A 23,714-nucleotide genomic window follows, 5' to 3' on the forward strand; every position below is an offset into this window, starting at 1 on the left:
GATCAAGGGGTATGGAGAGAAAGCAGGAAAGGGGTACTGAGGGAATGATCAGCCATGATCTTATTGAATGGTGGTGCAGGCTCAAATGGGCCGAATGGCCTACTCCTGCACCTATTTTCTATGTTTCTATGTTCCCCTGCTTCAGATCTTTAATCCTTCTTGTCTAAAGATGGACACACATCATAAGATAAAAAAAATTAGAAACTCTCTTTTTCCTAGGGTGCTATACTACTATTAGATGGAGCAAGAATGTATAGCATCTTGGAATGCTATTGAGATGAACAATATGTTGTTACAAATGGTTGTAGTGGTAAATTAATTCACAGGCTTGTGGCAAGTACAATTAACCAGTTTATTTTGAGAAAGTAAATTTTTTGCAGCAGTAATTTAGAACTAAAACTCAGTGCCTAGATCAGCTACTCACCTCCCATGTTCTCATTAAAATTTAATGGAGGAAAAAAAAGAGATTACAGCATAGAAAGCAATAGTATTCAATTATTCCAGTGTGCTTTACCTCTAGCCTCAACGTGACAATCATATGTTTTCATATAGAAAACCTCTCCAGGAGCATAAAATGTCAGAGCCACTATGTACGCAGGCTCTTACTTGATCTTCCCACGACAGGGTTCAAATCTCCGGCTTGAATTTCAATTAACTTTTGAATAAATTGATCCAGTGTTTACATATCAGTGAGACGTCATAACCTTAAAGGGGCACAAACTACACTCTTGCAGAATTTGTTTTCACATGGTACACCTATTATAAGAGCTTTTGCACAGTCACACTTCAGATGCGTCTTTAAACTGATACATATCTAAATTAACAGAATACATTGGCCATTACATGGTATAACACTGTATAAAAAAGTACAACTTTCAACTATGAGCATCATCAGGGGAATATGTTACTGCACGTCCATCACAATTTACAAGCAGCTAGTTATCTGGATTCCCATAGGCAGTAATTGAGCATTGATCTTAAAAGAAACAGGCCAAATTAGCAGCTAAACATTACAACTGCGTGCCAGACCCCGGACTATCCATGAGCAGTATCCTGGAAGATGAGTTAGTCTTGATAATTTGTTCCACAGGACTTCCTTGCACAATGTGTTCCAAAATCATTTAGAGGATCATTTGGCATCCATTATGGCTTCAATGCTATGTTTTAGGAAATATTATCTTCAGTGACTGTAGCTATATAGTTCCATAAATGCAGCTACATTACGAGGCAAACACAATCTGGTACTAAAGACATCAATAAACAGGTAATAATTACATCAATAAGTAAATGCAGTTTGTCAAATGAGAGCCAAGACTGAGCTGCTAGCATTGCCCTTTCCTTCTCCAATGAGAAGCAATATGAAACTTGCCTCAGCTTCAAATTTCGAGAGCAACAAACCACAAATCTCAGTTGACGAATCAACTTCTGTATTATGGAGTGCAAAGTATGGGCCTTTTTAAAGAATTGTTTTTAAAAAAAGACTAGCGAATCATTTATAGCATTGCTCTGGGTGAATCAGAGGATTCACTATTTTACATAATGTAACATGCAACTTATCAGGGCCACTGATATTTTGTGCTATTAGTGCATAGCTCTAGGCCTAAATTTTATAATCGTGTACGGATATTAAAATGGTGGCCTTGACTACTATTAAAAGTTAATTTAACTATGTAGCTAATTGTATCTCTTCACCTTTATTTAAAGCCCAGGAAGAGAGAAAATTGCAGGGCAAATGTTCCAGGTAGGTAGGTTATAGAAATTGTGTGATACAGTCGTGGGGAGTGGGGTTGGGGGTGGATGGACATGTAGTGTTGGTATTAGAGAATGAAAACATTGGGAGTCGGGGTCATGTGCGTGGGAACATGGGATGCGAGAGAGATTATGGGAGAACCAGGTGTAGATTGTGGGAGTACTAAGGGAAGGGTGTTGTTAAAGAATCCTAGCATTATGGGTGATGGGAGAAATAATTCCTGAGGTATTAAAGGAGTGGAAATGAGTTTCATGGAATGGGAGTAGAGGGGGAAATGCAAGTTGTGGCAGTGGTGGAAGGTCGACTTGAGACATGGCAGCACTGGAATGGCAGTGGCAGGTTGCGGAAACACTGTAGATGGGATTGCTGTGTATAGGCCTAACCAAAGTCACAATGACATCCTTTGTTGTCTGTGAGCATGGTAAATTATCCCTCCTTGTCCTCTCTACAGCCTTTGACATGGTTGACCACACCACCCTCCTCCATTGTCCAGCTCAGTGGGACTGCCTTCACTTGGTTCCACTCTTTCCTATCTGATCATAGCCAGAGCATCTACTGCATTGGCTTCTCTTGCCCCACTGGCACATTTACCTCCAGAATCCTGCAAGGATCTAAACTTGGCCCCTCTCTTCCTCTGCTACATGTTGGCCCTTGGTGACGACATCCACTGACATGAGATCAGCTTCCACATATACGCTGAAACCCAACTCTACTTCTCCACCATCTCTCTTGACCATTCCACTGTGTGTTGTCAGATTGCTTGTTCAACACCCAGTCTTGGATAAGCTGCAATTTCCTCCAGCTAAGCACACAAGAACACAAGAATTAGAAGCAGGAGTAGGCCATTTGGCCCCTCAAGCCTGCTCTGGCCATTCAATAAGATCATGGCTGAACTTCTACTTCAAATCCACTTTCCTGTACTATCCCCATATCCCTTAATATTTAAAAATCTAATCGATCTCTATCTTGAATATATTCAATGACTGAAGCATCCACAGCCCTCTGGGGTAGAGAATTCCAAAGAGTTACCACCCTCAGTGAAGGAATTTCTCCTCATCTCAGTCCTAGATGGCCGACCCCTTATTCTGAGACTATGACCTCTGATTCTCGACACCCCAGCCAGGGGAAATGTCCTCCCAGCATCTACCCTGTCAAGCCCTTTAAGAAATTTGTAGGTTTCAATGAGATCACCTCTCATTCTTCTAAACTCTCGAGAATATAGGCCTAGTCTACTCAATCTCTCCTTATTAGGACAATCCCCCCATCCCAGAAATCAGTCTGGTAAACCTTCGTTGCACTCACTGAAGCCATCAGCTCCCCACCCCATCACAAACTCTGTACCTTTGCCACTGATTCCCTTCCCCTCCCCTCCACAGCTACCATCTCCGACTGAATCTGACTGTTTGTATTCTCGGCGTCCTATTTGATCTCGAGCTGAGCTACTGACTCCATATATTCTACCATCACAAAAACTTCAATTTCTGTGTCATTGCCCACCTCCGCCTCATCTCAATCCATGTGCTGCTGAAACTCTTATCTATTCCTCGTCACCTCCAGACCCAACTATTCCAATGCTCTCCTGACCCGCCTACTATCCTCCATCAACATCAGTTCATCCAAAACTCTTGTCCCTGTCCTATTTCACAAGCTCTCTAACCTACATTGGCTCCCAGTTCCGCAATGCTTTAATTTATTATCTTCATGCTTAAATTCCTTCACAGCCAGCTCTTCCTTTTTCTCTAATCTCCACCAGCCTAACATCCACCCACACCACTGAACATTTCGTTCCTCTGAAATTGGCTTCTTGTGCATTTCCCTTTCTCATTAGCCCACCATTAGCAAACATGTCATTTGCCATCTAGGTTGCATGTTCTAGAATCTCCTTTCTAAACTCCACTGCGAACCATTTTTATTTTAAGTGCCACAATATAAAATGTAGTTGTTGCAGCTGTTGGAATACGGGGTGAGAGATCCTGTAGGGTGGGAACAGTGGAAGAGAGATTGTAGAACTGGTTTGGGTTGGGTTGGCAGTGGGAAGGGATGAAAAGCATGGATGAGTGTAGGACTCAACAAAAATGGAATGCCTTCAAGGATATGCTACTGTTAGCTTGACATCACTATGGAAAATGCTAGAATCTATTATTAAGGACATGGTAACCGGGCACTCAGAAAATGATTGGGCAGAAGCCGGGACCCAGGAAAGATACAGCACGGACCCGCAGGGAGGTTGGGAGGCAGAGGTCAACAGCGAGGTCGGGACCCAAGAAAGATACAGCACGGACCATCAGCGAGGTCGGGAGGTCGAGGCCAGCAGAGAGGTCGGGACCCAGGGAAGGTACAGCACGGACCAGCAGGGAGGTCAGGACCCAGGGAAGGTACAGCACGGACCAGCAGGGAGGTCAGGACCCAGGGAAGGTACAGCACGGACCAGCAGGAAGCCACCCAACTTTAAAAGAATTCACGCACAGGCATCGTCCACCCTTTAAAATGAAGTTCGGGACCTAGAACATCAGGACCCTTATGGATAACCCTAACAGCGACAGACCGGAACGTCATACTGCTATCATTGCCCTGGAACTCAGACGCTTCGACATCCACATCATCGCCTGGAGAGAGACATGGTGGGCAGGAGGTGGTCAGCTCAAGGAACAATGTGGTGGATACACCTTCTTCTGGATAAGCAAACCAGAAGAAGAATGCCGTCTCCATTGGATTGGCTTTGCCATCAAAAATGAGCTAGTTTGTCGACTTAAGAGATTTCCCCCAACAGGATAAACGAATGCCTCATGACCCTTCGGCTCACTCTTAACCTGGAACCATTCTGCTACAGTCATCGGTGCGTATGCCCCAACCCTGGAAGCTGGACGAGGCCAAAGAGGACTTCAACTCTTGCCTTGAACAATCCCTATCCCAAGTCCCAACGGACGACAAGCTGATTCTCCTTGGAAACTTTAATGCAGGAGTTGGAAAGTACAGAGACCTCTGGAGAGGGATGATTGGCAAGGAAGGGGTAGGGAAAACCAACTCCAATGGTATCCTCCCCTCCGGATGAAATGCTCAGAACATGGTCTTGTCATAACCAACACGTTGTTTCATCAGAAAGACAAGTACAAGACCTCCTGGCAACACCCTCACTCCAGGCACTGGCATCTGCTAGACGACGTCATTGTCCAAGAGAGGAACTACAAGGACATCCGCATCATTCGGCCATGACAGGAACTGATGACTGCTGGACTGACCACCGCCTAATCCGCTCTGTTATCTCCATCAACGTAGCCTCACAATGGCAGGGGGAACAGAAATGCTGCCGCAGAAAAATCAACGCTGAAGCACTCAAAGACCCTGCAAAGAAAGTCCTATTGAGCCAATGCCTCACAGCCAACCTAACTACTTCCAGTGAACCGAAGCCGCAGAGTGTCCAGTGTGTCTGGTCTGCCCTCAAGTCCACCATAATTAGCACCTGCGAAGAGACTCTTGGTTACTCTACCAGAAAACATCAAGCCTGGTTCGAAGAGAATGACCAGGAGATCCAGGTGCTAATAAACTGCAAAGGCAAGGCATTTTTGAATTGGAACCACCACCACAACTCAAGTGAAAGAAAGCAGATCTACAGACAACTGAAGGTCGAGGTCCAACAAAAAACTTGTGACCTAACAAACAGATGGTGGGTGGAAAAACACAGGAGATCCAGCAACTGGCCGACATCACGGCGTGCGTGGATGTTTCAGCGCAGTCAAGACCATCTATGGCCCAAGCACTCACGGTCCTATTCCACTGAGAACCAAGAATGGAGCGTTGCTCATCAAGACAGAAAGACAGTCAGTGCCTGCTGGAAGGAACACTTCAAGGGTCTCCTCAACCAAGACTCTTTCCTTGACTCCATCTCACAGCATGCTACCCGTCACCACCTCGGCACAATCCCAGCCCCGCATGAGGTTGAAAAAGTCATCAGACAACTAAAAAAACAAGGCCTCAAGAGCAGATGGAATCCCCGAAGTACTAAAGCATGACGGAGAAGTACTCTTGGCACGAATCCATGACCTAATTTCTTTTATCTGGAAGGAGGAGAGCATGGCAGCAGATCTCAGACATCGTAATCGTAATCATCTTCAAAAAAGGTAACAAGTTTGACTGCGGTAATTAGAGGAGTTCTCCTGCTGTCTACCGCAGGGAAAATCATTGCAACAATCCTCCTCAACCGTCTCCTCCTAGTGGCTGAATAGCTCCTCCCAGAGTTGCAATGTGGATTCCGCCCACTAAGGGGCACAACGGACATGATCTTCACCACGTGACAAATCCAAGAAAAACGTCGAGAGCAGCATCAACCTCTGTACATGGCTTTCTTTGATCTCACAAAGGCCTTTGAATCTGTCAATCGTGAGGGATTATGGAGTGTCCTTCTCAAATCTGGCTGTCCTCAAAAATTTGTCACCATCCTCCGCCTGCTTCACGATGACATGCAAGCCGTGATTCTTACCAATAAGTACAGACCGAGTCAAGCAAGGCTGAGTCCTCACACCAACACTCTTCTCAATTTTCCTTGCTGCAATGCTTCATCTCACATTTAAAAAGCTCCCCGCTGGAGTGGAGTTAATCTACAGGACAAACGGGAAATTGTTCGGCCTCCGATGCCTCCAGTCCAGATCCAAGGTTGTTCCAACCTCCGTCATTGAATTACAGTATGTAGTCGGCGCTTGCGTTTGTGCAAACTTGAAGTCCGAATTCCAAACCATCGTTGACACCTTCACTGAAACATACGAGAGTCTGGACCTTACATTAATCAGTAAGACAAAGGTTCTCTATCAACCTGCCCCCCTCCCCAACCCCTCCCACAGTACAGCTCCCCGATTATAAAGATCCATGACGAGACCTTGGACAATGTGGACCACTTCCCATACCTTGGGAGCCTACTATCAGCAAGGACAGACATCAATGTCGAAGTCCAACACCGCCTTTCAGTGTGCTAGTGCAGCCTTCGGCCGCCTGAGGAAAAGTGTGTTCGAAGACCAGGAGCTCAAACCTGACACCAAGCTCATGGTCTACAGAGCAGTGGTGATACCCAACTTTCCTATGTGCTTCAGAGACATGGATTATGTACAGTAGGCACCGGAGAAGTACCACCAATGCTGCCTCTGCAAAATCCTGCAAATTCATTCACAGGATAGGCACACCATTAGCCTTCTCTCAGGCCAACATCGAGGCACTGACCACGCTCGAACAGCTCTGATAGACAGGCTACATTGTCTGCATGTCTGATACTAGATTCACAAAACAAGCACTCAACTCAGCTACGTCATGGCAGGCGAGCCCCAGGAGTGCAGAGAAAACGCTTCAAGGACACCCTCAAAGCCTCCTTGAAAAAAATGTAACAACCAAGTCTTGGGAATCCCTGGCCCAAGATTGCGCAAAGTGGAGGAAAAGCATCCGAGAAGGCGCCAAACACTTCGAGTCACTTCGGCGGGAGCATGAGGATGCTAAGCACAAACAGCGGAAGGAGCATACGACAAATCAAGCACTCCACCCATCATCTGCCTCACCTGTGACATAGACTGTAGATTCCACATTGGTCTCATCAGTCACCTTAGAACTCATTTTAGTGTGAAAGCAAGTCATCCTCGACTGTGTAAGCAGAAGCAGCTTGGGCCTCAGCTATTTACAATCTAGATCAATGTTTAAATGAGGGGACCAAGTTTGCTGATGATACAAAGCTAGGTGGGAAAGTAAGCAGTGAGAAGGACACAAAGAGGCTGCAAAGGGATATAGACTGGTTTAGTGAGTGGGCAAGAAGTTGGCAGATGGAGTATAAATGGGGAAATGTGAAATTATCCACTTTGATAGGAAGAATAGAAAAGCAGACTATTTTTAGAAAGGATACTAGTAAACACTGGTATGCAGAGGGATCTGGGTGCTCTTGCACGATGACTTTCTGTGATTCATGTACAAGTACAGCAAGCAATCAGAAAAGCAAATGGTATGCTAGCCTTTATTGCAAGGGGGTTGAAGTATGAGTAAGGAAGTCTTGTGGCAATTATATAAGGCATTTGCGAGACCACACCTGGAGTACTGTGTACATTTTTGGTTTCCTTACCCAAGGAAGGATATACTTGCCATAGAGGGGATGCCTCGAAGATTCACTAGACTGGCTCCTGGGATGTGAGGGTTTGTCCAATGAGGAGAGATCGAGTAGAATGGGCTTATATTATCTGGAGTTTGGAAGAATGAGAAAGCTTGACAAGTTAGACACTATGAGACTGTTTCCCCTGGCAGGAGACTAGAACTAGGCGTCATAGGCTCAGGATAAGGGGCCGATCATTTAGGACTGAAATGAGAAGAAATTCCTTCACTTAAAGGCTTGTGAATCCTTGGAATTCTCGACCCCAGAGGGCTGTTGTGCATTTTCAAGACACTAACCAATCTCTAACAACTACCCCAGCCCCCAACCAATCACTACCAACTAAACCCCACACCCCCCTCCCAAACCAAACTCTACTTACCAACACCACCGCCCCCCCACTCATCTCTACCAACCACCGCCCCCCCACCAACTAATCTCTACCAACCCCCAAAATCAATCTCTACCAACACCACCGCCCCCCCCACCCAACCAGCTTTTACCTACCAACCCCCCCTGCCCCCCAACCAATCTCTACCAACGCCCCCCCACCACCAAAACCAATCTTTACCAACCCCCACCTCCTCTCCCTGCGCCCCCCACCTCCCCAAATCAATCTCTACCAATCAACCCCCACTCCCCCCAGTGATCGCTCCTCCCCCTCAACCACCACCATGAAACCTACCTGTTCCTGGACTGCGGCCTTGTGCAGCAGCCTTCTGCGTTTGACAAGCAGCCATGTTTAACAATCAGGCTGGCTTGCGGGGAATTTGGGGGAAAAGATCTGTGTGCTCTGGTGTTAAAACTCGACGGCATTCAGGGAAAACCACACTTCCGGGTTTTTTCGACCATAACTCCTACCCCCCCCTAGTAAATATCAGGGTCTCAGACTCTTTACTCTTGAAAGTATGCAAATGAGGGGGACCAACAACTTGAATTTATATAGTAAAACATCCCAAGAGGCTTTACAGTGGCTAAACAATTTAGTAAGATATTAAGCAATACAGAAAAGGTTAAACTGGGGTACTATTTCAAGTTAAATAACTTAGGGTCATTGACATAAGTTGGTAAAAGGCAAGTATGAACCGGACGGCAAGGATCATATTCTTAACAAAGAATACTGAATACCAAGAATAATTTTCAGGTAGGGTAGTTGTCATGTATTCAAACAGTAATGTAACCCATGTATAATCTGACCTAAGTTGTACACTGAGAACAATGACCACTAGGTGGTGAACCTGTGGGAGACACTCCTAAACTGGACCTTAAGAGATAAAAGGGGAAGCTCCACCCACTTCGTGCACTTGAATGCTAAGGAATAAAGGACAGGTCACAGACTGACGACCTCTCAAGCATGGGCCTCGTGTGCATTTATACTGTGCAGTAAGGACGTATCAATGGCGACGAGAAACTGGGATTTAAACCACGCGAGCATGGCCACTAGCAGAACAGAGGAGAGATACTGTGTTAAGGAATGGTTGGGACAGAGATTCAACATTGTTAAAGCAGCACACAGTTCTCCAGGCAGACAAGGGCAATCGGGCATGCCCCAACATATAGTCGAACCGAGAGGGGGAGTTCGACAGAGACAATGGCAAGCTGAACGGCGATTCGCGCCATTGCACGGGACAATGCGGCCAGTAATGGGGCCATCAACACCTGTTAATGGCGCACTCAAGGACAATGACAGGGGCAGTCAGGGACGTTCGACTGGCAAGGGACCTTTTGTTTCCAACAGCAGCTCATGTTGGAGGAGTGGAGGCACACACTCAGCTGGAGTTTGCAGAGATGAGCAAAATATCTGCAGAAATTGCAGAAATGAACGCTGGGGGAAATCGCTGGAAGCTGAAGTTCAGCGAGTTCATGTGGAGCACGTATACAGCTCATACACCAGGACGCCACCGATAATGATGAAAGTGCTCCTCAATGGCATCCCAGTATCAATGGAGCTAGACACAGGGGCCAGCCAGTCCCTGATGGGTATCAAACAGTTCGAAAAGTTGTGGGCGTCCAAGGCCAGGAGGCCAAAATTATCGCCGATTGATGCACAGCTACGGACATACACAAAGGAGATCATTCCGGTGCTAGGCAGCACCATGGTAGTTGTGACCCACAAAGATTCGGAGGAGAACAGGTTGCTACTCTGGTTGTCCCGGGGGACGGTCCCGCACTACTGTGGAGGAGTTGGCTTGCTGTCATGAACTGGAAATGGGGCGATGTCAATGCAATTTTCTCCGTGGAGCGAGTATCATGCTCACAGATCCTGGACAAATTTGACTCATTATTTCAACCCGGCATTGGCATTTTCATGGGGGCCAAGGTAGTGATTCACATAAACCCGGACGCCAGGCCAGTACACGACAAGGCCAGGGCGGTGCCGTACGTGATGCGGGAAAAGATAGAAGGCGAATTGGACCGCCTGCTGAGGGAAGGCATCATCTCGCCAGTCGAATTCAGTGACTGGGCGAGCCCGATTGTGCCGGTCCTCAAGGTGGATGGGTCGGTCAGGATATGTGGCGATTACAAGGCCACCATCAATCGGGTGTCACTCCAAGACCAGTACCCGCTTCCGAGAGCAGAGGACCTCTTTGCGACGCTATCCGGTGGCAAACTTTATTCAAAATTGAACCTGACCTCAGCTTACATGACCCAGGAACTAGCGAGTGAGTCGAAGAAGCTGACCACCATCACGACACACAAGTTTGAGTACAACAGATGTCCGTTCGAGATTCGCTCGACCGCCGCGATCTTCCAAAGAAATATGGAAAGCCTCCTCAAGTCGATTCCAGGGACGGTGGTTTTTCAGGACATCCTCATCACGGGTTACGATACTGAAGAACACCTCCACAACCTGGACAAGGTGCTACGCAGACTGGACCGGGTAGGGCTACGACTGAAAAAGGCGAAGTGCGTCTTCCTCGCTCCAGAGGTCGAATTCCTGGGGATGAGGGTAGCAGCAGATGGGATCAGCCCTACTGCGTCCAAGACGGAAACGATCCAGAGAGCACCCAGACCCCGTAACATGACGGAGCTGCGTTCGTTCCTGGGGCTCCTGAACTATTTTGGTAACTTTCTTCCCAAATTGAGCACGCTGCTAGAGCCGCTACACATGCTCCTATGCAAGGGTCGCGAATGCAACTGTGGGGACAGCCAGGAAAGGGCTTTTAATAGAGCACGCAATTTGTTATGTTCCAACAATCTGTTAATGCTATATGACCCATGTAAGAAACTTGTGTTAACGTGCGATGCGTTGTCCTCTGGTGTCGGGTGTGTGTTGCAGCATGTCAATGCCAAGGGTCAGTTACAGCCGGTAGCTTATTGCTCCAGAAGTCTGTCCCAGGCAGAAAGGGGCTATGGGATGGTAGAAAAGGAGGCGCTCGCATGTGTATATGCGGTAAAGAAAATGCACCAGTACCTGTTTGGCAGGAAATTTGAGCTGGAGACAGATCACAAACCCCTAACGTCCCTTTTGGCCGACAACAAGGCCATAAATGCAAACTCATCGGCCCGCATTCAGAGGTGGGCACTCACGTTATCCGCCTATGACTACACAATTTGACACAGACCGGGCACCGAAAACTGCGCTGATGCACTCAGCAGGCTCCCACTACCCACCACTGAGGGGGCTACCGAGCATGCTGCTGAGATGGTCATGGCTGTTGAAGCTTTCGGAAGCGAAGGCTCACCCATGACAGCCCGTCAGATTAAAGTCTGGACAAATAGAGACCCACTATTGTCTCTAGTCAAGAAATGTGTCCTGAATGGGGACTGGGCAGCCACGTACAGGGCATGCCCTGAGAATTTAAACCATTTCACAGGCGCAGGGATGAACTCTCGATTCAGGCCAATTGCCTACTGTGGGGAAACCGCGTAGTCATACCCCAGATAGGCAGAGAGGTGTTCATCAGAGAACTCCACAATGAGCACCCGGGCATTGTCATAATGAAGGCAATTGCCAGGTCACACGTTTGGTGGCCAGGGATAGACACAGATCTGGAACTTTGTGTTCGCAGGTGCAAAACGTGTGCCCAGCTGGGTAATGCGCCCAGGGAAGCCCCCCTTAGCCCCTGGCCCAAGCCTTGGTTATGCATCCATGTGGACTACGCAGGTCCTTTCATGGGGAAAATGTTTTTGGTTGTAGTAGACGCCTACTCCAAATGGATCGAGTGTGACATTTTAAATTCAAGCACATCCTCTGCCACGGTAGAAAGTCTACGGGCAATGTTCGCCGCCCACGGTCTACCGGACATCTTGGTCAGCGACAATGGCCCGTGCTTCACAAGCACTGAATTCCAGGACTTCATGGCAGGCAATGGATTTAATCATGTCAGAATGGCACCGTTCAAGCCGGCCTCAAATGGCCAGGCAGAACGAGCAGTGCAGATGCTCAGAATTCAAGGGGGTTCCCTACAAAGCCGCTTATCACACTTCCTGTTGGCCTACAGATCCCGACCACAATCGCTCACAGGGATTCCACCCGCAGAGCTGCTAATGAAAAGAACGTTCAAAACCCGGTTATCCTTTATACACCCCACCATGAAAGAAATTGTCGAGAGCAGGCGCCAGTCACAATATGACTACCATGACAGGAATGCAAGGGCACGATGTATTAATGTAAATGACCCTGTTTTTGTCCTCAACTACGCGCAGGGCCCAAATGGCTCGCAGGCACTGCGATTGCCAAAGAGGGAAATAAGTTTAACTACCAGAATCCTACCAATGGACAAATCTGCCACAAACATGTGGATCAAACAAAAAGGAGGTTCAGCAACCCCATAGAAGCAGCAGAGGAAGAACACAATATAGAGTTCACTCCTCCACAGGTGACCGAACACAGGGACCAAAGGGAGGAGAGCCCAGTCACTGTGGGCAGTCCGGATAGGCCTGAGGCACCACAAACAGCAGACACTCAGGCCAGCGCCCAACAACCGGAGCCCCAACTCAGGCGCTCTACAAGAGAGCGTAAACTACCAGAGAGACTCAACCTGTGATCCCAATAAGACTTTGGGGGGGGGGGGGGGGGGGAGGTGATGTCATGTATTCAACCAGCAATGTAATCCATGTATAATCTGACCTAAGTTGTACACAGTGAGAACAATGACCACTAGGTGGTGAACTTGTGGGAGACACTCCTAACCTGGACCTTCAGAGATAAAAGGGGAAGCTCACCCACTTCCTGCACTTGAGTGCTAAGGAATAAAGGACAGGTCACAGACTGACCTCGCAATCATGGGCCTTGTGTGCATTTATACTGTACAGTAAGGACGTATCAGCAGCAAAGGCAGAAACTTCAGAATCATTCAAGATGCAAAACTATAGATTTCTATAGAGGAACCAGTTAGATGACCTCAAATGGCTTCTCTTCTCTTTACTTAATCACCTTTGTGAATTTACAATATTGCAGTTGGAAACATGAGCCAAGTGCATTTTATTTCTGTATATAAAATCAATGGACTTACAGCAGATCACATCAAAGGAGTAAACACCTGAGGCAATGTCTGTTTTTGCAACTCTAATACATAGATTTTTTTTCCATTCATTTCTATCTCCAAATGATCAAGTATTCCAGCTGCTCTCATTAAATTTTAACATTCCTAAACTCCTCAAACAAGGCATTTTATCAATATTTCAGAGAAGGAAAGAATATATGAAAGGCATTTTCTTTTGGTATTCTTTCTAAGCATTAATTACCTGACAAGATCCATCCCAAGCAGTGCTTCTGTCTCTGCCACTGTCTCTCTGGTCATCACAGTCCCATTACCAATACAGACTCCATGGTCGTTGGCTCCCATTTCTGCCCCCCACATCCAGGATGATTTGCTTAGTGTTACAGCAAGTGTCCTCTTTTCTTGATCAATAGCAATATACGTGCACTGCCAAGACAAGAGAGACAAAAGATCAGTCATCTGGGCACAACAAACCATCCTCCCATATTTCTGACAAAGAATGAGTCATTGCTGGGTTGTATCCTAGATTAGAGGGAAGTAAGAGTTCAAATTGCAGAGGCTCTGGCCACAATCTTCCAATCCTCCTTAGATATGAGAGTGGTGATAGAGGACTGAAAATGTTACACCCCTATTTAAAAAAAGGGAGAGGTATAAACCCAGCAACTACAGGCCAGTCAACTTAATGTTGGTGGCAGGGAAACTTTGAGAGATAATAATCCAGGACCAAATTAATTGGCATTTGGAAAGGTATGGGCTAATAAATGAAGGTCAGCATGGATCTGTTAAAGGCAAATTATGTTTGACCAACTTGGTTTTCTTTGAAGTAATGGAGAGGGTTAATGTGTATCTGGACTCTCAAAAAGGCATTTGACAAAGTACTACATAATAAACTAGTTAGCAAAATTAAGGCCCATGGGATTAAAAGGACAGTGGCTGTATGGATACAAAATTGGCTAAGGGACATAAAGCAGAGAGTAGTAGTGAACGGTTGTTTTTGAGAATGGAGGGAAGTATACAGTGGTGTTCTCCAGGGGTCAGTATTGGAACCACTGCTCTTTGATAAATATTAATGACTTAAGACTTGGGTATACAGAGCATAATTTCAAAGTGTGCAAATGATATAAAACTCAAATGTACAAATCTCAAATGTAGTAAACAATGATGAAGATAGTAACAGATTTCAGGAGATAGACAGACTGGTGAAATGGGCAGACACATGGCAGATGATATTTAATGCACAGAAATATGAAGTGACACATTTTTGTAGGAAGAATGAGGAGAAGCAATATAAATTAAATTACAATTGTAAAATGCATGTGGGAACAATGCGACCTTGGGCTGTATGCACATAAGCCTTTGAAGCTGGCAGGACAAGTTGAGAAGGCTGTGAAAAATGCATATGGGATCCTTTGCTTTATTATTAGAGGCATATTGTACAAAAGCAAAGCTGCTATGCTAAACCTTTATAAAACATTGATTAGGCCTCAGTCGAGTGTTGTGTTCAATTCTGGGCACCACACTTTAGGAAGGATGTCAAGGTCTTAGAGAGGATGCAGAAATTGTTTACTAGAATAGTACCAGGGATGACGGATTCAGTTATAAGAACATAAGAAATAGATTCGGCCTGCTCCACCATTCAATAAGATCCTGGCTGATTTTTTAACTTTTCTACACTTTCCTGCTGTATCCCCATATCCCTCAATTCCCTTTTGGTATCGCAAAATCTACTGATCTCGGTCTTGAAAATACTCAATGACTGAGCATCCACAGCCCTCTGGGGTACAAAATTCTGAAAATTCACAACCCAGGTAGTTGGATTTTTGGCTGATTTGCACCCCATTTAGTGCCTCGGTGGGCAAACGATTTTTTGGGCATGAAACAAGGCGCACAAGATTTTGCGCCCGGGCAAAACTTTCACCAATGGTTTTGCGGCGGCACTAAAACTTACCACTCCACTGCTGTTTTGACCATTGGGATGACATAAATCATTGTGCATCGCTGCGCTAGTGCCCTGGGCGGAAAGTGAGTATTTCGCCTGATTTAGCGTCCACTCAAGGACCCGCCCAGAAAAACTAGATGGACCCGGGCGCTAACGGCGCCATGCTGAAAACGAAGGAGAAAGCCGCAGGTGTGAGTGATCAAAAGGATTGGGAGAAGAATGCTGCATTACTGCACACTTTTGATTATAAAACAAACTAGAAACACAAACTTCACAAAGGACATTTAAGGTCATTTTAAAAGATATGGGGGCCAGGCTAGGTTGGGAACCAGTAATCCTGGCTGCTATTGCCATACAGCTACAAGATGGAAGGCGGCTTATTGTTGATCATTTGCAACGTAATCGAAGAGGTCAGATGAATGGAGTGGAGGCCTTACCCCCGAGTTTACAGGGAACATCGCCCATACCTCCAGCTCTCTGAGGCACAGAGCGTTAGAAGGCTGCACTTCCGAAAAAAGTGCTGATAGAGACCTGCCAGCTCATACAGGTGGATCTGCAACCTACCAGCAGCAACAGGACTGCACTGCCCATCAAGGTGAAGGTGACTGTGGCACTTGCCTTCTATGCCTCTGGCTCCTTCCAGGCATCAGCAGTGGATATATGCTCCATCTTGCAGCAGGCTACACATTGCTGCATTTGCCAGGTAACTAATGCACTGTATGCACACAGGATGGACTTCATAAACTTCCCAATAACCAAGGAGACCCAAACTGAGGGGGGCTATAGGTTTTGGATGATTTTCTGGCTTCCCCAAGGTTCAAAGTGCCCTTTACTGTACGCACATCGCCGTGCGAGCATCTCGAGAGTGCAGAGGTGTTCCGAAACCGAAAAGGATTCCACTCCATGAAAGTATGGATCGTCTGCGACCATACTCAGCGCATCATGGCAGTCAATGCCCAATATCCAGGGAGCACCCATGAACCCATGATGCTTTCATCTTGCGAGAGAGCAGTGTCTCACGCATGTTCCAACGTCAACCACAAGGCCAGAGCTGGATGCGTGAGAAAAAGGTTATGGCCTCGTCACCTGGCTCATGACCCCCCTCGGGAACCCTCAGACAGAAACCGAGCATTGCTATAATGACTGCCATGCAGCCGCACACAACATCGTCGAACAGACAATTGGAATGCTCAAACAGTGCTTTCGATGCCTGGATCACTCTGGAGGCTGCCCACAATATTCCCCTCAGCAGGCCTCTGAGTTCATTGTGTTGTGCTGCATACTACACAACTTAGCCATCATGAGGGGACAGGAATTGCCAACAGGGATTGCAGGACCACCTCAGCAGGAGGAGGAGGAGGAAGAGGAGCCTGGCGAGGAACCCATGCCACCACCACACTCACCACAAGCACAGCATTATGTCGGCAGCTCATAATTCAATGCTTTGCTTGAAGAGTGAACGGCAGGTTTGAGCGTTGCCTGGCCACACTATCTCACCATGTTCACTATTCCCCCTTTTATTCTGCAAATGAGACACTACACAGGAATGGTGACGTTAAAGAAAAAAATTATTGAACATTGTAAACTTTGTAGCCTTCATTATGAGACTTAAATAAAAAACAAAATAAAATGAGCTGCATCCAGCAGTGTTGATAATTCAACAACATTATCGGAACATAATCCAGTGTGATACTGTAACAATGATACTGTAACATAAAACATCATCATCATCATCATCATCGGCAGTCCCTCGAAACGAGGATGACTTGCTTCCACACTGAAAGCGGATGAGTTCACAGGTGTTTCAATGATATTCCGGATCCAGAACTACATCCTGAAGGATGGAAGATGCCTGTGCTTTCGATGCCTGGACCACTATGGAGGCTGCCTACAATATTCTTTTAACGTATGGTGGCTGTTGCACACCAGCCACCACATAAAACATAAAATGCATCCAGCATCAACAACATAATCCAGCATCAATTCTTGTCCTACTATTTTTTCCCAAAATCTTTTGCCCCCCTTCCCTTCATCACCCTCCCTTGCCTGTTGCTCCTAATCAAAGTGGCACCAAGATGGCATGCAGTAAGGCTGCCAGAGCGCTGCGGTGTTGGGGAGAGAGACGGCATCGGGGGATGCATTGTGGCGTGGAAGACCCGGCTTCTGACTGGCTGGCCTCTTCATCAGTGTCGCCAGTCACAGGTGGTTTGGACGACAACAGTTGCTGATGCTTGGTTTGCCACTATGTGGGGGAAGAAGGAATGCTGAATTACACCTGGAGCCACTCAGTCGCCAACGGGGTTGGTCCCAAGCAATCGGAGCACCTTGCTGGCCTGCTTCGGAACCGTTACTTCCCAGTGTGACAGTGGGGCTCGCAGAGAGTATGGAAGCAGGCATGGATTGCATCACCTGCCCAAGCCGAAGCAGAGCTTGTGCCTGTGATGCGCCATATTCTGCTAGGGCTCGCGCCACACTCTCCAGGACTCCAGGGTCACTGTGGGCAAGGATGGCCTCGCTGGTATCACGGTTCGCATTGACAATCTCCGACCCTACCTCCGTAATGGTCGCTTTCAGACTGTCAATGTTCGTGGGAATCCTACCCAAGACATCAAGGAGCTGATGGCTGATTTGGATGCTCTCCCTGGACATTCCCACTGTGTCTAGTTCCACGTCTGCCTGCAGACCGACTTTGCCAACTCACCCTCCTGAGAGACGGCCTGCGGGATTCAACCCTAGCACTGCGTTGCTACACGCCACTGGTCCCAAGCGCCTCGGATTCCTCGAAACCCAAGAGCGTCACGTCGTCCTCAGAGGAGCCGAGTGCCAGTGGTGGAGCAAGGGTGGATTGATGCTGCACGGGAGTCGGCTCATCTGTACCTCCTCCTCCAGATGATGGCCTGATGTGGAGTGGTATCTTGAGGGATGCTGCGCCTGTGACTGGTCATCTGGAAGTAGAAAGCAACAGACGAGTTGTTAACAATAGGGAGGGGGCAGGATGACATGAGGGTCACATAGCACAGGCCATTATATCTAGTCCAGAGGCACTGCATGACATTGCCCCAACCTATCCCAGGGAGTGTGCAGGTCATTGCCCCAACCCTAGTTCAGAGGCACTGCAGGACATTGCCCCAACCCAGCACAGGGAGTTTGCAGAACTTACCCTCAGTATCCAAACAGGGGTCAGCACCCCCAGTGGCAGCTACCCAACCAGTGACACTGACGAGACCTGCCACTCTGTCCTCGATGTCCGTGAGTAGCAGGGTATGAGGCGGACTACCACCTGTCCGCACCTGCGCATGCCGATTATGAGACTTCGTTGCCTGAAAAGATGAAAATGGGAATGGTTACAAAAGGGTCCATCTGCTCTTGTGGCACAGATAACCACCAAAGCATTTATATCATACTGTCTGAATGTAATACAGTCCTCTGTTTAATGGCCTTGGAAGTTGCACGTAGTTCATCAGGAGGACATCGAAGTGGGTATCTTATGAGATCTCAGAAAGCAATCTTAATGATGTGTAAAGATCATTCATGGCAAATAGGGTGCCAAACTAAGTCTACCTATGTGCCATGCATTTTAGGAGGCAGCCCACAAAGTGTTGAGAGACACCAACAGTATGAGAACGAAGTGTGTCAGATTTATCCTTGAAGTAATGAAGAAGTGCATGAATGAAAATGGTACTCACTCTGACGACCCTGGTGAGATCGTTAAATTTCTTTCAGCGCTGACCAGTGTCCAAGGCAGAGACCTCCTCAGCAATTTCTCTCCAAATCCTCTTAAATATGGATGGCAGTGGTCTAGAACCACCTCAAAGATGCAACTCCTGCCATCTTCTTTCCACAAACCCCACTGGAGCTTCATTAGCCTCGTGGCTGAATTGTCTGGCACGCTGTCTGGAATCATTCTTCTCCATCATAAAAATCCAATTGCAAAATGGTTAAATCAGCCTCGGTTGTACTGCGCGTGCGCGCGGCCACGCCCTGCATTAGCGATTGGAGACCAGACCAGAAACACGGGAAGAAAAATAAATTGCGCATGCGCAGAACGGCCGATTTTATTCAGCGCTGGAACTTTGGCTCTGACACACAAAGTCTGTGGTGCAACACTGGAGTTACCGCTAATGCTCCTTGTGAGCTTTCATTCAGTGGAAGTTCCTCGCTCTGGCACTAACGTTAAGCCGGCATTAAATTTTTGGCTCCACAGTGAACTGCACCAAGAAACGAGCGAAAACGTAAAAAGCCGAAAATCCAGCCCTTTGAGTGAAGAAATTTCTCATCAGTCCTAAATGGCCAATCCCTTATTCTGAGACTGTGGCCCCTTATTCTAGACTTCCCGTCCAGGGGAAACATCCTCCTAGCATCTACTCTGTAAAACCCTTTAAAAATGTTATATGTTTCAATGAGAACACCTCTCATTCTTCTAAACTACAGACCTAGTCTACTCCATCTCTTCTCATAGGACAATCCCCCCCATCCCAGGAATCAGTCTGGTGAACTGTAGTGGAGTATTTAAAATAAACACTCAATGCTAGGTGTGGGTTTGAAGATTCAAGTAGTCTTTATTTTGCACCGGTGGGGAGCCTGCCTGCTGGTTTGTCTATAGCCAGGCTTCTCCAATGATACAAAGTTCCAAGCAACTTTTTATAGGCTTAATGATGCATGTCAGCCTCTTGCATGGCCCTCCTATGCCGTTTAATTGGCCCAAAGCCCGCATGCACAATTGTTGATTGTGTGACGTGAAACGGAATTAGTCAATCATTTGCCTAAGTTTCATACCAGATAGAGTTTCTCCAACATGTTAACTCTGACTCCTTGCTCTGTTTAACTACCTCTCTGGGCCTCCTATGGTTCAACAGTTTGGCCATTTGTAATTGTCCTCCGGTTACACAGCTTGTAAAGTTGACCACTACAAAAGCCCTTTTTAGTTCCGAGATCCATTCTTAACCCTTTAATTATAGCAGAGCTCGAAAGCCCCACTTCAAGAGCCTTTGTTGCATTCCTTTCTAAAGCATGTATATCCTTCCTTAGATAAGGAGACCAAAACTGGATACAGAACTTCAGATGTGGTCTCACCAAGGCTCTATATAATTCCAGTAATATTTCCTTACCCTTGTAATAAAGGTCAACATACCATTTGCTTTCTTAACTGCTTGCTGTACATGCACGTTAACTTTGTGATACTTGTTCAAGGACACCCAAGTCCCTCGGAATACCAACATTTCCTAATCCGTTATCTTTTTAAAAAATATTTAGCTTTTTGATTTTTCCTACCAAACTGTATAACTTCATATTTCTCCATATTATATTCCATCTACTACGTCCTCGCCCACTCACGTAACCTGTCTATATCATTTGCAGTCTCTATGTCCTCCTCATAGCTTACATTCCTACCTAGCTTTGTATCACCAGCAAACTTGGATACATTACACTTGGTTCCCTCATCTAAGTCATTGATGTAGATTGTAAATAGCTGAGGCCCAAGCACTGATGCTTATAGTGGCCCATTACTTACAGCCTGCCAACCCGAAAATGACCAGTTTATTCCTACTCTTGTTTTCTGACCGTCAATCAATCAATCCATGCTTATATTATAATCTCATGAGCCTTAATTTTGTGTAATAACCTCGTGCAGCAGGCGGTTAAGAAAGCAAATGGCATGTTGGCCTTCATAGCAAGGGGATTTGAGTACAGGGGCAGGGAGGTGTTGCTACAGTTGTACAGGGCATTGGTGAGGCCACACCTGGAGTATTGTGTACAGTTTTGGTCTCCTAACCTGAGGAAGGACATTCTTGCTATTGAGGGAGTGCAGCGAAGGTTCACCAGACTGATTCCCGGGATGGCGGGACTGACCTATCAAGAAAGACTGGATCAACTGGGCTTGTATTCACTGGAGTTCAGAAGAATGAGAGGGGACCTCATAGAAACATTTAAAATTCTGAAGGGGTTAGACAGGTTAGATGCAGGAAGAATGTTCCCAATGTTGGGGAAGTCCAGAACCAGAGGTCACAGTCTAAGGATAAGGGGTAAGCCATTTAGGACCGAGATGCGGAGGAACTTCTTCACCCAGAGAGTGGTGAACCTGTGGAATTCTCTACCACAGAAAGTTGTTGAGGCCAATTCACTAAATATATTCAAAAAGGAGTTAGATGAGGTCCTTACTACTAGGGGGATCAAGGGGTATGGCGAGAAAGCAGGAATGGGGTACTGAAGTTGAATGTTCAGCCATGAACTCATTGAATGGCGGTGCAGGCTAGAAGGGCCGAATGGCCTACTCCTGCACCTATTTTCTATGTTTCTATGTTTCTACACCTTATTGAATGCTTTTTGAAATTCCAAATACACTACATCCACTGGTTCCCCTTTATCTATTCTGCTAGTTACAATCTAAAACATTCTTAACAGATTTGTCAAACACGATTTCTCTTTCATAAATCAGTGTTGACTCTGTCGAATCATAACATGATTTTCTATGTGGCGAGATTGGAGAGGCTGGGGTTGTTCTCCTTAAAGCAGAGAAGGTTAAGCGGAGATTTGATAGAGGTGTTCTAGATCAGGAATGTTCCTGATAGATTAATAAGAAACTGCTTCCCAGTGACAGAAGGGTTGGTAACCAGTGGACCCAGATTTAAGATGATTGGCAAAAGAACCAGAGGTGACGTGAGCAAACATTTTTCTTTTTAAACACGAGTTGTTCTGATCTGGAATGCACTACCTGAATGAGTGGTGGAAGCAGATTCAATTGTAACTTTCAAAAGCGAATTGGATAAATACTTGAAGGGTAGAAATTTGAAGGTCTTTGTGGAAAGAACGGGGGATTGTGATTAGTTGGATAGCTCTACCAAAGAGCCAGCACAGGCATGATGGGCCAAATGGCCCTATATATTCATAAGTAATACAGGTGCAACGCCTAAAATCCAGAACCCTCAGGACTGAGGCTGTTCCGGATTCCAGACTTTTCCAAATTTGATTTGTTTTCTTACGTCACGAATCCGGAAGCACCCACGCCCATGTTCAGGTATTTCCGGATCTTAGAACGTCAGAAAGGGTGGGGGGGGGGGGGGGGGGGGGGGGGAAAAGTGTCCCCACCGAGGAGCGATTCGGGCCATCCAGCCCCGCCAAGGTGGTGGTCGTTGGGTGGGCTGGCCCCCACCGATGAGGTGTTTGGGTGGGCCGGCGAGGAGGCCCAGAGGTATGAGAGCAGTAGCGGCAAAGCTAGCGGGGCGAGGTGAGTGGCAGCGAGGTCAGAGGTCGGGTAATGGCGGGACCCCGAGGTCGACAGGGTCGTCTGGTCCGGATTCCGGATTCCAGATTCTCGACGCTGCACCTATATTAGTATTTCTGCATGTTGAAAACAAATAATTTATTTTCACTTAAATGCTCACAATGTACAATAGTTGCAGTAGCAATTGCTTCCTAATTTAGATCAAGGGAATATCTCAATCTTTGAGCAATAAAAAAAAGTTTCATGGTTTTCTATTTTTAGCAGCTGAAGAAAATGCGTCAACAAGACAGTCATGAAATTTAGTTTTTCTGAGAGCATTAAAAGGCTTATTACTGATATATTTTGAAACACCCTTTTAAGAGTTTACTAAAAGCATCCAAAATTTTAAAAGGTGAAATTGATTTTGTTTAAATAACCTTGCAATAGCTTATTCAATACTAACTCTCTGTTGATCATTTCTCCCAGAAGTCCATTACATTCAACAATCTACTACAAGAGGCAATTTCAAATCAAATAACCAGCTTTTGCTCGGCTCCTTGATTTATAATAAAAACAGAAAATGCTGGATTTACTCAGTAGGTCAGGTAGCATTTGTGGAAAGAGAAACAGAGTTTAACATTTCAGGTTGATGTTGTTGACTTGAAACGTTGGGGGAGAATTTTAACCTAAAAAAAAAGTTGGGGGGTGCAGGGTTTGTTAAAAATCCAATACTTCCTTCCCTGCCCTCCCCCCACTCCCCTGATCCTTCGACTCGATCTTCTCTCCCTGCCCCCAAACATCTCTCCCTACTCACAATGCTGCAGCCCTGATCCATGCTTCCCTCCCCCCACCTGATTCTCTGGCCCCGAAGCTTCCTTTCACCCCCAGGTGGTGAGCCACCTTCTTGAACTGCTGCAGTCTGTGCAGGGAAGATACGCCCATAGTGCTGTTAGGGAGAGTGTTCTTTAGACACCAGACTGTGTGCAGATTTCTGACAACTCTGCTTTCTACAGGTTCGGTACTCTGTACTTGACCTGGCTATTGTTGGGGATAATTCAAGAGGGGCATCATTAAATATTGAAACTTAGCAACTTGAGCTGAGCTTCTGATAATTATTATACCATTGATTTATAAGGGAAGGAAAAATTATTTCAAAGTAATTAGCCATCTTTCCACAATAAAATGTTGCCACAAACGTCCTCTATTTCCCTTCACTACAGGTCAATGTACCTCTCTTGTACAAATGTCATGTCAAAAGAAAATAG

At 46.4% G+C, this 23,714-nt stretch overlaps 1 protein-coding gene across 2 annotated transcripts in view; it reads right to left on the minus strand.

Annotated features, from left to right (window-relative positions):
- Positions 1-23,714, minus strand: part of LOC139263875 (secernin-1-like) — a 209,372-nt gene that overhangs the window by 119,435 nt on the left and 66,223 nt on the right. For both annotated transcript variants that reach the window (XM_070879943.1, XM_070879942.1), the window contains exon 3: positions 13,554-13,735. In XM_070879943.1, the coding sequence (XP_070736044.1) occupies positions 13,554-13,735 (182 nt within the window). The remainder of the gene's footprint in view (positions 1-13,553; positions 13,736-23,714) is intronic.

This window comes from Pristiophorus japonicus, chromosome 5, assembly GCF_044704955.1.
Source record: "Pristiophorus japonicus isolate sPriJap1 chromosome 5, sPriJap1.hap1, whole genome shotgun sequence".
Taxonomy (NCBI): domain Eukaryota; kingdom Metazoa; phylum Chordata; class Chondrichthyes; family Pristiophoridae; genus Pristiophorus; species Pristiophorus japonicus.